The sequence below is a fragment of the Apostichopus japonicus genome, chromosome 16, assembly GCF_037975245.1.
Source record: "Apostichopus japonicus isolate 1M-3 chromosome 16, ASM3797524v1, whole genome shotgun sequence".
In the NCBI taxonomy this organism is placed as follows: Eukaryota; Metazoa; Echinodermata; class Holothuroidea; order Aspidochirotida; family Stichopodidae; genus Apostichopus; species Apostichopus japonicus.
In genome coordinates this window covers 10,771,749-10,787,337 of record NC_092576.1, presented here as the reverse complement: position 1 = coordinate 10,787,337, position 15,589 = coordinate 10,771,749, and the positions used below count along the sequence as shown (strand labels likewise).

Here is a 15,589-nt window from a genome sequence, read left to right as displayed (position 1 = left end):
CGAAATTGAAGACAAAATTATTCATAACGTTCACCACACGTTCACATTCACAGCGTGTCTTCTACGATCATAGAAAGTCATTGGCTCAAGATATATCTCAGCAAAACCCTCTATATACTTTTTGTGACATCCATGCCATATAGAAACACCCAGGAGCGGCCGATGGTGATTCAATATGCGTGTGTGTGCGTATGGAACGCCATGTTAAATGTATTTAATAGTTAAAGATATCTTCAATTGTGTCGAGATATCTACATTAATTTCGGATATGTCGAATTAAATTGAAAATATCAGAAATTGCAATTTCGATATCTTGAAGTTCATTTAAGATATCTCAAATTGATTTTTAGATATCAAGAAATAAATTAAAAATATTAAAACATGAAAAAATTATTAAGACATTTCGAATTGTATTCGAGATATCCAAATTGAATTTGAGATATCTAAATTGAATTCGAGATATCAAGAAATTAACTCGAGATATCCAAACTTGAATTCGAGATATCAAGAAAAAACTGAAAGATATCCAAAATTGAATTAGAGATATCGGGATTACAGTATAATATATCCACAATGGAATAAGAGATATCCAAATTTTAATTAAAGATATCGGGATTAAAATTAGAGATATCAAAAATAAAATTAGAGATATCGGGAATAAAATTAGAGACATCAAGAATTCGAATTGTAGCGCTAACAAGAAGAGCACCATCTAAATCGGCAAATACATGGCAGGAAAACGAGGCATATTCAATGTCGGTGGCTACTATAGTACTGGATTGGTCTAGGTTACTAATACTACACTTCAGGCTAGTCCTCATGGGTAACGTTAACTAGTAATATTCATATTCATATTATAGTACTTCGATTCCATTCTACTTACGTATACCAACCGACTGCGTCTGGTAGACTGGCACTGTAGCGGGACTTTCATTCAGTGCTTCCATGAAATCATAACTTCATTCTTGAGATGGACCTAACAATTTCGTTAGATTTGATAAGGTTTCATTTTTTTGAGACTCAATTGGCCAAAAAGGCACATGAAAAGTGTTTTAAATGGTATATTATTTAAATTCTATAGCAGCAGTGGCGGTCTTCGGAGCGTGTTATTATTGCCTATATTCTATAACATGGCAATTGGAAATGGGAGCTAAACATAAACTACCGATGGGCAAATCATATAAATAAATGGTTTTCCTGCGCTCAATGAATTAGCAATATTTCTTAAATTTCTTTAATATCCTTCACATTTCTAGAACTGTAGTTCATGAATTTCTTTTGATTACCATCAAGTTACCGGAATCTCACTTATATCAAGGTGTGAAACATACCCTCACTTATCGATTTTCATTAAAATCATTGAAAATGGAAGTACTGCTAACTTATGTTGTACTGACAACTTATTCGCGTTCGGTCCTGAACCGAATTGAGACAAGCGGGAGCAAATTGATGCCTCACGAGAAACTAGCAGCTTTCTCAATACCACTGGAAATCGGCCAAGTTAAAGGGGGCGTACAGTTCTCGAGTCTGCCAGCCGGTAACCTAAGCTAATCCAGCGACGTTGCCAGGAATTTGAAACGGGGGGGGAGCACATTTTGCAATTTATATGAGGGAGGATATCCCCCTCCCCTTTGAGATATTTTTGAAAAATTGAAGGTCCTTAGATGCGATCTGGTGCAATGTTTTGCCAGTTTCATCATTATAATATGATATCATACAATCAGCAGATAATGTTTCCTGTTTGAGTTCTTTTACAAGTTCCTTTACATATTATATCAGGAAGACAAACATAGTGTTCTTTTACAATTTTCCAGTAGGATGATTCTTGTTTATTGTCCAATGTCCGGACTTTAATAATTTGACGAACTAAACTGATGGACAATATAAACTTTCATATATTTTAAGGTAGCCAGATATGCAGTGGCCTAAAACAAATATCGTTATCGCAGTGTATTAGCAGTGTAATACATATTTATAGGAAGCGCGTATCACGTACGATTGCTAGCTTAGCTTCATAACATGCTGTTCGTGCAACAACTTAAGACGAATCATAGAAAAGAGGAGAACGAACGTTGTCGTCGTCCTTGTGCATGCGGTTCGTGACACTCCATCGAGTGCGGTTAGGTAGGCAATATGTATTTTATTACGCAGTGGCAAACTGTAGGCTTGTAATAGGCTATAGGCTAAATTTAGCTAATTGTATCTGTCAAAATAAATAAATAGCTGAATCAGTAGGCCTGTGTTACCACGAGTATAATCGAGTTAACGGAGCTGACGAGTATTCAAGATCAACAAGAGTATTGACAAAATACCATGCTAAAAAACAACAGTTTTAACATTTTTTCGACACTGAAAGAGGGGGGGGGGGAGCAGTTGCTGCCCCTGCTCCCTCTGGCTATGTCCCTGAGCTAATCCACCTAGCCTGATTGTTCTAGACCTCTATTCATTCAATTCAGTTTTTTTTATTCAAAAGAATAATTATCCAATAAACAAAAATAAATAACAACTAAAAACATAGACTTTCTAAACTCATTTGCGATTCACGGATATATTGAACTTTTTAATAACAGTTTGATCAAACTTAACTAAATTTGTGATGGATACTACGACGAGAAAGTAGTTCTAACCTTCTACTTTAGAAATATTGATAAAAATGATTGATTAAATTTCAAATATCTCACAGTAAAAAGAAGTGCTGTTCAAAAATGAACTGTTTTATTTTAAGTGTCAAGTATAGTACAAGGGCATGTCAAGACAGACAAAAATGAAAAGAAAATAACAAATGGATGATTTATTACTGACACACATGATTGGTAGATACAGTACAGATGATGTTTGCTTACACAATGCTAATTACAGCAACAAGAAAAAGTGAAACGAAGGAGAAGAAATTAACGGGACAAAAGAAGAAAAAGAAGAAAAAACATAAAACGATATCATAATGTAAGTTTAGGTTAAAGAGAAGGAAAGTTGTCAAAACATTTTGTGAATACGACATGCCTATCATGACATGGTTGTCATCTGCAACGAATTCACAAAAGTTGTCGGCACGCAAGCCTACACTTCCTATCAGCATACTGACTGTAATGCTACAGAATATTCTATCATTGGGTATCTTCCTGTAAAAGAGATCAACAGACCTATGCTTATCTTTTGGATTTCATCAAGAGCATTCTCGAGTGAAAATTTGTGACATTTAGTTACTATTGCGAGTTCGTTCTCTAAAATCTGCGATTCCTTTTTCTCTTCAAAGATCTGCTTCATGTCAGCTAATTCCTTCCCATCTAATACTTTTGTCTGCAATAGCTTCATACTTTCAGCTTTTCCAATCAGTGTCAAATAATCCCTTTGAACTTCATTACGAGATATTTCACGACAACGCGGGGGTTGCGGGGAGGGGGGGGGGGCATGAAATGTTTCGATTCAAATTATGTTGCGTTTTTATTTGTCGCATGAATGAAATGATATAAGCACATTAAGCAAAATAAACACTTTTAAATATTTTAAAACTTAGTCAACTGAAATGAATACAAATTTACACATAATTCTTTGATTTTTTAAACGGAAGAGGCGTTATAGGGAAAGTCGCTGAGCGGAAATGACGTTGGTATATCACGCACAGCGAATGGGGAGATTTCTACCGTTACATTAGTGACGTTACCAGTATCTTTCTTGATAAACGTTATTCCACTTTTGATGAATGTTTATCTCAACACTGTCTGCTATAATCGAACGTTATTGTTCTAGTGGTTTTAACCTAAGATGTCTTCTGTAACCGAAATCAGATTTCAGTACTGAAATGTACGTACTTTAGCATTAGCAAGAGTAACATACCCAGCGTTCACCCATCGAGTGACACTAAGAGGAACATCCATCTCATTAGATGATGTTCCTTCATCACACACCTTGACAAACTCCCCAGTCTCCTCATATTCAACAACCTTCCACTCTTTCTCTACTTCCTCACTGATGTACAATACCAGCCACTGAACACCAGTCCAGATGATATTGATCGGTAACATACCAGACAAAGCTGGCTGAAACCTTAAAGTGCCAAACTGCTTGACTGTACCATCAGCATCTATCAGTATGACGTCATCAAGACTTCGACCAATGATAGCAAATAAATTACGACAGCAAGCAACTCTGGATATACCATTCGACCGTAAAATGTCTCGTGTATCTATTACTCTAAGAGCAGATCCTGAGACAGTGTACTCACGAATAGAATGGTCACAGCTGGTAGAGATGATAAACTCATCGTTAGAATAATTGATTGGATAATGTGTAGCAATACTGGTAATCCAGGAACCTTCAGGTACCTCATCAATCACCAAGGATGAGACTGATTTTACAAAATCATACAGAGAACCATTGCTGTGAGGATGTACAATGAAGACAGTATTACCTACAGCAAAATATGGGTGTAGTTTGCCATCATAATACATATCTACATTCGACATAACTACAGGATCATCGTGATTATCAATCTTCTCCAGATGTCTCCAGTATTCCTTACTGGAATCTTTAGGATCAATACAAATAAGAAGAACGCCCACACTACTTTGTCGTTCATCAAATGTATGTAATAACTGATCAGCACGCATGCTTACACTTCCTATCAGCGTACTGACTGTAATGCTACAGAATGCTCCATCATTGGGTATCTTCCTGAACAAGAAATCAACAGACCTATGTTTTAGCATCTCTTTCTGATTCTCTAATTTATCTTTAATTTTGGCCGTCTTCTTCGTGCTCTTGCTTATCTTTTGGATTTCATCAAGAGCATTGTCGTGTGACAATTTGTGACATTGAGTTATTATTGCAAGTTCGTTCTCTAAAATCTGCGATTCCTTTTTCTCTTCAATGATCTGCTTTATGTCAGCTAATTCCTTCCCAACTAATACTTCTGTTTGTAATCGCTTCATACTTTCAGCTTTTCCAATCAATGTCAAACACTCCTTTTGAACTTCATTACGAGATTTTTCACAACAACGCGCCAAGTGCTCCTTCTTTTCTTCCCAAAGCTGCTCTGTCGAGGCGATCTCTGTTTTCAACGTTTCCAATTCTTTCATTAGCTTTTCACGGCGCTCACTTACTTCCTTGGACATTTTGTCCAGGCTTATGACGTCACAACCGGCGTCCCGATTATGTGACGTAAAGGCACAGTCTGGACAGATTTTTGAGTCACATGACACACAAAAATACTTCAATGGTAGATCTTCATGGACGAAACAATTCTCTTGTGCCTTGACGTGACCTGAACAAAAATGAAACAAATAGTTTAATTTATGATTTTCTTTTAAAGATTTTTTATAGCATTTTCTCTTAAAGACGACTGTTATAAGTCAACCACTCTTCTACCCTAACCTAAAGAAAAATCCATATTATACTTTAATCATGTCGTCACCAGATATTGCTTACTCTAATTTTCTTGCACGTGTTAACTAATCAATTCCTGCAGTGACATGATGAATTTTAGTTTAAAGTATAATATAGGAAGGAAGGAGGTGGAATACGGGAACGATGGATTGGAATGTATCAGAGGCAATGCATATAATCCCCCTTCTTATATATACGTTAATTACGTCATGAAAACAATCGGATAATACTATGATATTTCTACTTGATAATCAATGACTCATTTCGTCAATGACTCATTTCGTGACGAATAAATCTCTTACGAAACTAAAGTTTTAACAGTGTTCGTATCGTGATGCCGGTACAACGTAGATGTAAACATTATTTAAGAACAAAGATATGTAACTTATTGATTGAATACAATCTGCAATATACCGAGACAATTGGCGTTGGAGAAACCCGTAGTTTATAGTTCCGGGTATAGGAAGATTTTGTAAGTGTTTATTTACTGCGACTTGAAAGTATTAGAGCCAAATGAGGAATAATTTCATTGACGAAAGGTACATTGGTCCAAGTCATTTCAAGTGGGATTGGGGCGGGAATGGGGGGGGGGGGGGAGCGGGTGGAGGTGAGTTGGTCATATAATGGAGGGGGAAGTTTCCAAAGAAAGTGAAAGATAAGGATAACCTCTATCAAATGTTCTCTCAGTACAGCGTGGAAGGTTAGCCGTGTTCAGGATTCCCCCGTTATTTATATTATAATTTAAATTTATGCAAATGAATGTACCGTAACATATCACTGGTCCGTATTTGTATTCAGAAATTTGAATGCATCTTTACTCTGGAAGATTAATGCAAGTCACCCATTCTTCTCTCCCCCCCCCCCCTTCCCAACCTGACACAACATCAACCTGATACTTTTGACAATGTTTCTACTTTTTAACACTGTTTACTCTCATTCTGCAACACGTCTTGACTATAACTTTCCTGCATTACATTGCAACACATAGGAGGCAGAGGTGCGAGAACGATACATTAACATGATCAGAGGGCAGTGCATAACCTCCTCCCACCTCCCCTCCCTCCCCCCACACAACCTTTGATTTTAATACGTAAAATGTGAAATATGAGACCAGATGATGCTGTGATATTCCTATTTCAGGAAAAATTAATAATTTCGTGAATGATAAATCGCTTACTAAACAAAGTATCTAACTTCCTTATAGGTTGGAACAAACACTCGTATGGTGGTGAGGTACAATGTAGGTTGTATATACTATTCTATTTCATAACAAAGGCATCTAATTTAATTCTAGAATACCATCCGCAATAAACCGAGAGAATTAGAGTTATTTGTTCGAAGTTCAAGAAGATTTTGGGTGGAGTACGCTGTGATGACTATCCCCATTTTGGTCAATATATATAGTGATGGTGTACCAGCGTATAAACCCACACGTACTATGACGTATTTCTAAGTGTTTGATATCGTTAATATATACAGGGCCGTAGCCACGGGGAGAGGGGGGGCATGGTAACACGTGCCACCTCAACTTCCCTGACCCAATATTCTTAAATGGCTAACATTTCATTTCACGCATGCTAAGTCGTTAAGACAAATATAGTTAAAATGATGGAATTTATAGCACCATTTTGCATGTAAGTCCCATTATAAAATACCAAACTTGCTCAAAGAAGGTGGCTTCCTCCCCACAACGATTGTCACAAGTATTTTGTGCCTCAACCGAAAAATTTGAATTCGTACAGACGATAAGGCATGTATGACGTCATGAAAAGTGATATCAATACAGGCGTTAATTAAACTGATCTTTCCTGACACTTAAAATGGGGGTAAATTTAGTTGCAATCTCATTTACATCAAGAAGTCCTGCTACACGCCTGCTTTTGTTTGGTAGTAGCCTACCTGTTAGATGCGTCTTTCTGTAATTCTTCAACAGATTTGAAGCCTCCAAAAGCCGAAGCTCGTCTAACCAATCGATAAGTACGTTAACCTTTCGTTCGTTGAGCAGGTCATGACCTTGCAAAGCAGCGAATAATTCTCTAGCGTTGGTTATCAGCTCTCTTCTGGCAGGACTTATATCTTCACATAGGAAAGCCAAATCCTGGACATTTTCCTCCGTCAAGACTTCGGATACTTTCAGAAGAGTGAGTCTGAACGGTGACTTAGAACTTGATGACGTCATGTCGAAGAAATGTTATCCCTATTACTGCAAATGAACAGAGCGATTCACTGATGATATGCGTGACAAATTAAAATTTTACCTTAACGTAACCTATACCAATTACAAATAATTCGTATTAATGTCAAGTATTTTGAATAAGTTCATTTCATTGATAAAGTTAGCTATTCTTGTGCCTTTCCCGCACTTTTTTCTGTTTACTTGTTAGTTATATTTCCGTGAAAACAAGGTTAAGGAAGTTAGTATGTCTGTATAACATGAATATTAGTTTCTAGAAGTATCTATAAATACTTAGAATTTTATTAAAAAACAGTAATCTCCAGACATGAACTTATAGGAGGTATAATTGGGTAACGTTTTAAACTGTTATCAATTGAAAAACATTACTTGTTTACACGGAAGAGAGCCTCAATGCAATGCAGAGAAGGGTCTAGAATGTTTGAATATTAAAGCTGTTATCGGATTGTATAATATTTATGACGTCTACGACAACCGTTGCGAGCCGGAAATGCGTGTACCAGACTCCGTGTAAAAATTTAAAATATGGATAATTTGCAGTATTGTGTTTAAGATTGTATCGACAACCACCAGTTTCCTGACAAATTCGACGAGTCGGAATTGGGGAAAAGGTCGCTTTCGCTATTTTTTAATGTGAATACAAAACTAGTCTCTGACTGTCTTTATTCTTCGTGCACAGTTTCAATGTTACATAATTATTAGAACGAGATACAATTCCAACCAAAAGATATGAAAACAAACTAAAAATGTGTCAGTAGAACCGCTGATGACTTAAATATAAATATATATATAGTAATATTGGCGAACTGTCATGAACAATAGATTTGGTCCAAATATGATCAAATCAAGTAGTTCTGAAGCGCTATATATCGTCCCTGTTTTCGCGTAGTGGCGAATGTGCTGCTCTATACATTTCATCCGAGCACTTTTAATGTTTGTTGTAGTCTGTTTGTTATATCGTTTTATGTATTAACTTTTGTATGTGTAGATGTATTTGATATGATATCCTATCATCTTAACATTTTCCCCTTTTATATTAGTTATTCTTCGACTGTACATATGAAGCCATTTATTCTTTTCCATTTCGCATTTCCGTCCACATTTCATTTTCTTCTTATACGTCTGGGGCATGGCGCCACTATTTTCCATGTATACATTTTTTTTCTTTTTAATTCTTTTTGTCAACGTTGTTGTCATATGAACTTTGTAAGCATATTTGTACTCTACATACCTCACACGAGTGAGGTGCACAGAGATTGAATAAACTTGTGTTGTGGTCTGTTTGTTATATCGTTTTATGTATTCACTTAAGTATGTGTAAATGTATTTGATATAATATCCTATCATCTTAAAATAAAAATAAAAAATCACCTTTTATATTAGTTACTCTTCTTGTTGAGGTATTATATGACTCCTCTCTATAAATTTTATATGTATACTGGAAGGAAATAAAAAGAAGGAACAACATACTATAGTACAACTTGGAAACACTTGAACAATGGCACAGTTGTCTCCTTCTTTAAATCTGAGGATTCACACGAGGTTGGGTTGGATAATATGTATGTGCCTGTGAGCGTAAGAATTTTTTTCATATGTTTACTGGAAGGAAATAAAAAGAAGGAACAACATACTATAGTACAACTTGGAAACACTTGAACAATGGCCCAGTTGTTTCCTTTTTTAAATCTGAGGATTTACACGAGGTTGGGTTGTAAGTTATAAATGTGCCTGTGAGCTTAAGAAAAATTTTACATTCCGTTTTAAGGGGATCGTATAGTGGAAAAGCTTGTAAAACTTTTGAAGGATACTACTAAACTATTGTCAGAGACATTTCACGCAATACACTTACTTGAAAATGAAGAATTGCACACAATTTTCCGTAGTCTGTGTGCTTCATAAGAGTTCCGACTTAACAGATTACGCCACTGGAACTGTTATTTTTGCAACTGCATGTGTTCACATTTCATAATATCCCTATTTCATAAATTTTAGAAAATGGTGGGGGTTCTTTTAAAATAAATAAGACCAATATACCACCCTTTCAGCAGCCGGCTCTCCTTGCCCTCCCTAACTCAACACCCCTCTATCCGACACCATTCATGTCACCCAAGAAAAACATACTAAAACACTTACATCAGCCCATAACCCATACAAATTCCTAGTCTATTTTATTCATTGCAACAAAACGTGGGCGTTCCTTTAAAAATTAATAAGACCAGTATGCCACCCCTTTCAACAGCCGTTTCTCCTTGCCCTCTATACCACCTCCCCTCATCATATCCGACTCCATCCATGTCACTCAAGAAAACATACTAAAACACGTATGTTGATACCTGCGTATAACCCATGCAAATTCCTTGGCTATTTTATACATTATAGTAAACCGTGGGCGTTCTTTTTAAGATCAATAAGACCAATGTACCACCCAATCGATTATTTTCTTCTTACGTAAGGTGATTCCACCTACCCCCAACTCTCCCCATTTGACAGTGGACATTCACGGTGTACTCTATGGCTACTACACAAAAGTGACGAATACTAGTCTGTGACAGGACGAAAAGCAAATAGACCTACCTATATCACATGCCCCGTGTGTCCTTATCCCTACTAGTTCTACCGTCCTCCATGAGAGGAGTGGTGCTTGTATTTGCATTCTTATGTTTAATTGTATATATAGTTTTAAATTGCTTCACGACTAGAAGAATTCACGTGTAAATCAGTATTGCATACACCACCTCATGCAGTTCATAGATTTGCTATCTTTCATGTTACAGATGTCATACTAGAATGGATACTTATACAAATATTATTTCTAAGACAAAGGCCGAGTGGGTTTGGACTCGCATTCAATCCGTTAAGTCATGCAACATGCATCGTTAAGTCGTTGGCATGGCTGCGACGCAAAGCTGGATTCACGACACGGCCTCTTATATCTTTAAGATTCAAATAGGTGTGTGGTACAATCAAGAATGCATGAAATAGGCAGAACGTATAAAATGCCGACCCACTAAAATTAATCTTTCCTTTTATTTTAGCAAGATCCCACCGCTGACCATTGATAACTTTCCACCTGTTATATATATATGCATGAATGCGTGTATGCTGGATACAATAGACTTACCCTAATAGCTTATTGACCACGCAAAATTTGGGTAGATAGTTTTACTACGATGGTGGAAAATTACCGGAAAATTGGGTCTATTTTTACTATTTTTTCACAATCGGTTTAGAATGTATCAGTTGTATTTATGAATTTGAACTAAAGTGTCAACTTCTGTAGGGGGAAAAGTCATTTGTGTGAAACAAATGAGAATGAGAGGAATATAAAATATCAAAAAACATCACACTGGAGCAGAAAATGTTGGGTTTTTTTTCAATGTGAGACTGTAAGTCACATATTGTACTTTAATAAGACCATAATGGCAGATTCTAAACAGTTATTTTATGAATTCGTCTCGCCAAATATTGTTATTAATAACATATATCAAAAGTGTAAAATGTATGACATTTTTTTCAAAAGTGAAATGAAAGATGACAATTAACCACATTAATTACAAAATGCCAAGATATGATGATACAAAACGCTGAATGAAATCAGAATGGAGTAAACACTGTCCATGCACTATAACTGAATGGCTCTGTTGTTTGTACTGAACTTGGTATTTCCAGTTCACGCCATTACCGGGTACTAAACTTTTCTTTTATATTTTGCTAAATTGTACATGATTTTAGTAGTGTGCCTACACTTACCTTTCGGGAATGGACCTTCAAGTTGACGGTTTAGTACTTAGACCCAAAGTAATGTAAAATACAAGCAATGTATACTCAATATACTACATAATAGTTTTAAGACGAGGTAACCGTCACCCGAACAAAATGTGTAGGCTCTATGTGTATATTTGTGTGTATGGCTAGCTATTTTTCTTTCAATGAACGTCGTGCATGTGTTCATTGATTTTGCTTAAAGTCTTATTGAATATCTGTTTGTCAACTGTTAACCAATCAGACGTCAATCACCACGATTGTTCCATATAATATAACATATGAGTTTCAATTTTTTTTGTTTAAATTTTCTTTAGTTATATCGTCTAATTATACGTATTATATATTAAAATCAAATGTTTCAGTTAAATATAGTTGAGTGGTTACTGCATGGCTGGATGACCAATTAGTGTCACCGACGAACGTCTTTTCTTAAAGAAACTAAAGCGGTATCGGAAATACGTTTAAAAACACGAAGTTGTTAAAGCTAAGCTGGTCTTTCATATCACGTGCATCTATCAGCCTGAGTACTATCGCGGTTAGTTGATAACTGGAATAGTCAAGAGCTGCTCTTTTTTATTTAACCAGAAAACTGCAAAACATTACTTCACCATTGCATACACTAATCTGTATTACAGGTAAACAGAAAATGAGAAATAAGTTCAATTTCAACAAGGTTTAAATGGTTTTAACAAAGTTGTTTTGGTTTAAATTCCCTCTGAGAGTATTTCCGAGTCCTCAAATCATTTTCATTTTCATTTCTTTTCTCCTCGCGATGTTTATATGGCATTTTCGGGCGATGTGAGGTAAAAGACAATATTCTCTTATATACTTACTAAAGGGAAGAATCAACTCGTTCACCACTCGTTCCTTAAATATAATATTCATTTTGACAACGTAATAAAATAGTTATCATTTGAGGCTCGATATTACAATGGTTGACGTGATTGGACAGTTGTATCAGCTTTTGAACGTTATGTGTATGTTTACAACTAGATATCGATTCCACGGACAATTGAAACGGTTGAACACCTTGATAAACTAATCTGCTATGTAATAATCACAAAAAGCCACTCTTACCTTTAATGTGTTCTAGTTGATAAGTTAAACGACCACTCAGATATGATTAGAAGCTGTGTCCAATTAACGTACACTTAGGCCGTTAGTAGATAGCAGTATACCATTTACACATGGTATAGGGTGTGTCGGTACTAGTACAAATAACAACGCACAGTAATTTGAAATGGCATACAGTGAGAACTATGTACACCAAAGGAACACACTACATAGACGTGCATATGAAGAAGGAAATAAAGCCGCCCTGGCACGCCATATATGCACAGTGTAGCAGTCATGGGTGGGGTGATATCAAATAAGTTTGGAGTTTGGAGTACGTTAACAACTTAAACACTCATGCAACTATATATATTTATATATATATATATATATATATATATATATATATATATATATATATATATATATATATATATATATATATATATATATATATATATATATATATATATATATATATATATATATATATATATATATATATATATATATATATATATATAATACGAAATGTTCGTGCATTTGAGAGGAAAGTCACGTGTACCGAAACCTGAATTTTGGGTAACTCGAATTCGAATTCTTGATATCTCTAATTCAATTTTGGATATCTCCAAGTCGAATTCTTGATATCTCGAACTTAAATTCTGATATCTCAAGTATATTTAAATTATTGATATCTGGTGGAAATTAATTCGAGATACCTTAGAGTGAATTAGAGATATCTTTTAATGAATTAGAGATATCGGTAATTGTTAAATAAATGTTAAAATAGGGTTACATACGCGAGCTCTTGTATTTACACCTTACAGGGACATGTATAAGACTCAGACATAGGCCTCTACCTACCGGGTACACATTCCATACGGGGTACAGGGGGGGGATTGTGAAATGTGGGGTGGGGTGGGGGAAGCGAAGAGCAGTGGAAGATTCGACTTTGATTTGAAGCGGTCACAAAGTTTCAGTATCTTAAAACTTCGATTATCCGCAGCATGCAAATCCATAGCACAGATTTCATTATTTATATGTTTTTTTATAACGACAGGACCCTCTTAACTACACCTTTAAATTACACATTTGAATGGCATAAGGGCACCTTTAATGACAGATATTGGGACCAAACGTTTTCGTCAATAACATAAGATCGTATTAGTGCACTTGGTTGTAGGGAGAAAAAAAATTAATACAATTTTAAGCACTCTTTTGTTTCTATCTACATTTCTGGATTTATTATCATTATCATGACAGTCTGTGAAATAGATGTTTGCCACATTACATTACAGGAATTTGATCTCAGATATGTGATGTCAATAAGACAGATGTACCCACAAAGGTTAATCTTCAAAATATATTTTCTTTTGCTTCGTTACGAAATGTGATACATTCGAAATGTTTGCTTGCTTGTTGGTTATTATTAACTGTTACCAGAGCGGCATAAATTACTACCGGTTTATTGATGTAACCCGGCGGTCCTGGAGCGAACTTAGACAAGCGGGTGCAAAATGATGCCTTGCGAAAAACTAGCAACTTTTTCAATACCACTGGAAATCGGCCAAGATGAATTGAGAGTACAGATCTCGAGTCTGTCAACCGGTAACCTTAGCTAATCCACCTAGCCTGATTGTTCCAGTACTCTATTAATTCAATTCAGTTTATTTTTTCAAAAGGATAATTATCCAATAAACAAAATATATAACAAATAAAAACAAAGACTTTCTAAACTAATTTGCGATTCCCAGATATATTGAACTTTTTAATTACAGCTTGATCAAACTGATCTAAATTTGTGATGGATAATACGACGAGAAAATAGTTTTTGCCTTCTACTTTAGAAATATTGATAAAAATGATTGATTAATTTCAAATATCTCACAGTAAAAAGAATTGCTGTTCAAGATGAACTGTTTTATTTTAAATGTCAAGTATAGTACAAGGGCATGTTATGACAGACGAAAAGAAGAAGAAAAGAACAAATGGATGAATTATTACTGACACACATGATTGGTGGATACAGTACAGATGATGTTACCATACACAATGCTAATTACAGCAACAAGAAAAAGTAAATATGAGAGAAGAAATAAACTAGAGAAGAAAAGGTAAAAAGAAATCTAATAAATTTCATAATGTAAGTTTGGTTTAAAGAGAAGGAAAATTGTTAAAACATTTTGTGAGAAAAAAATGCTATGAGGATGTGGTTTTCATTCAGGAATCCAGAAAAGTTGCAAGATTCATAGAATAAAGTTAAATTCGGAGAACGCAAAACAGAAAAAAAGGCTCTTCTGTTTAAATTGATTAGTTTCACAGTAAAGGCAATATTTGAAGTACAATATGACCTCAAATAGTGTCTGAGAGGTACATTGGACCATGACGGTTGTAATACTGGAAAAATAAAAGGTCATATTGTCGGCATACTTAGCGATTATTAGTTATATGCATGGTCCACTATTATTGGCTAAGGGACAGTGTTACAGGCCCCTAAGTAATCTCAATAATTTGTATGATTTTTGCAACAATTAGTTGTATTATAAATCAATATCATAGAATATTATAAATTAATCTAAGAATCATAGTATAGAACTGCCTGGTGTGTGTGCATATCTGGTGTGTGCAGAATATTTGGAAAAGTTGAGAAGCTTCTAGAAGAGTTAGAACATTTGAGAACAATGTAGATCATCCCAATACAGTACACATTGGAACAAGCTAGAACATTGGAGTGCCGCCAAGGGGACATCCCCTGTGCTATTTTTAGAACACTAGGTGAGGATTTCCTGGAAAGGTGAAGTGACCTTTTGGGTTGGTTGAACTGAGCTGGAGCTACTGTAAGATGCTTCTAGAATGGATGGACATTTCAAGATCTTTCTGGACTTGTGAAAAGGCTATATAAGCACCTGATAATTTGAGATCGAGGTTTTTTAACCATCTTGGCTCCAGGAGTTTAATAACCTCTCGTTCAAGTGAATCCTACAATTCCAGTGTGAGTAAATACTCACTTAGTTTGACAGTAAAGTTATAGCTGTCTTTTTATTAGTGGATTTGCTACAAGTTTACCGGCTTCGAAGTCGCCCATCGTTGTGTAGCCGTCTTCGGTTCTGTGCCAGTCAGCACTACTTATTGTGGCCTCTGAGTTACCCAAGGACAGGAATCCAAGGATAAACAAGCTGCAAGCACAACTTG

At 35.6% G+C, this 15,589-nt stretch overlaps 1 protein-coding gene across 1 annotated transcript; it reads right to left on the bottom strand.

Annotated features, from left to right (window-relative positions):
- Positions 1-3,149: 3,149 nt before the first annotated feature.
- Positions 3,150-7,585, bottom strand: LOC139983812 (uncharacterized). Its single transcript, XM_071997604.1, has 2 exons — positions 7,282-7,585; positions 3,150-5,260 (listed from the first exon to the last, which is right to left on the bottom strand). The coding sequence occupies exons 1-2, from the start codon at positions 7,559-7,561 to the stop codon at positions 3,789-3,791; spliced, it is 1,752 nt and encodes a 583-aa protein (XP_071853705.1). The 5' UTR covers positions 7,562-7,585; the 3' UTR covers positions 3,150-3,788.
- Positions 7,586-15,589: the final 8,004 nt, after the last annotated feature.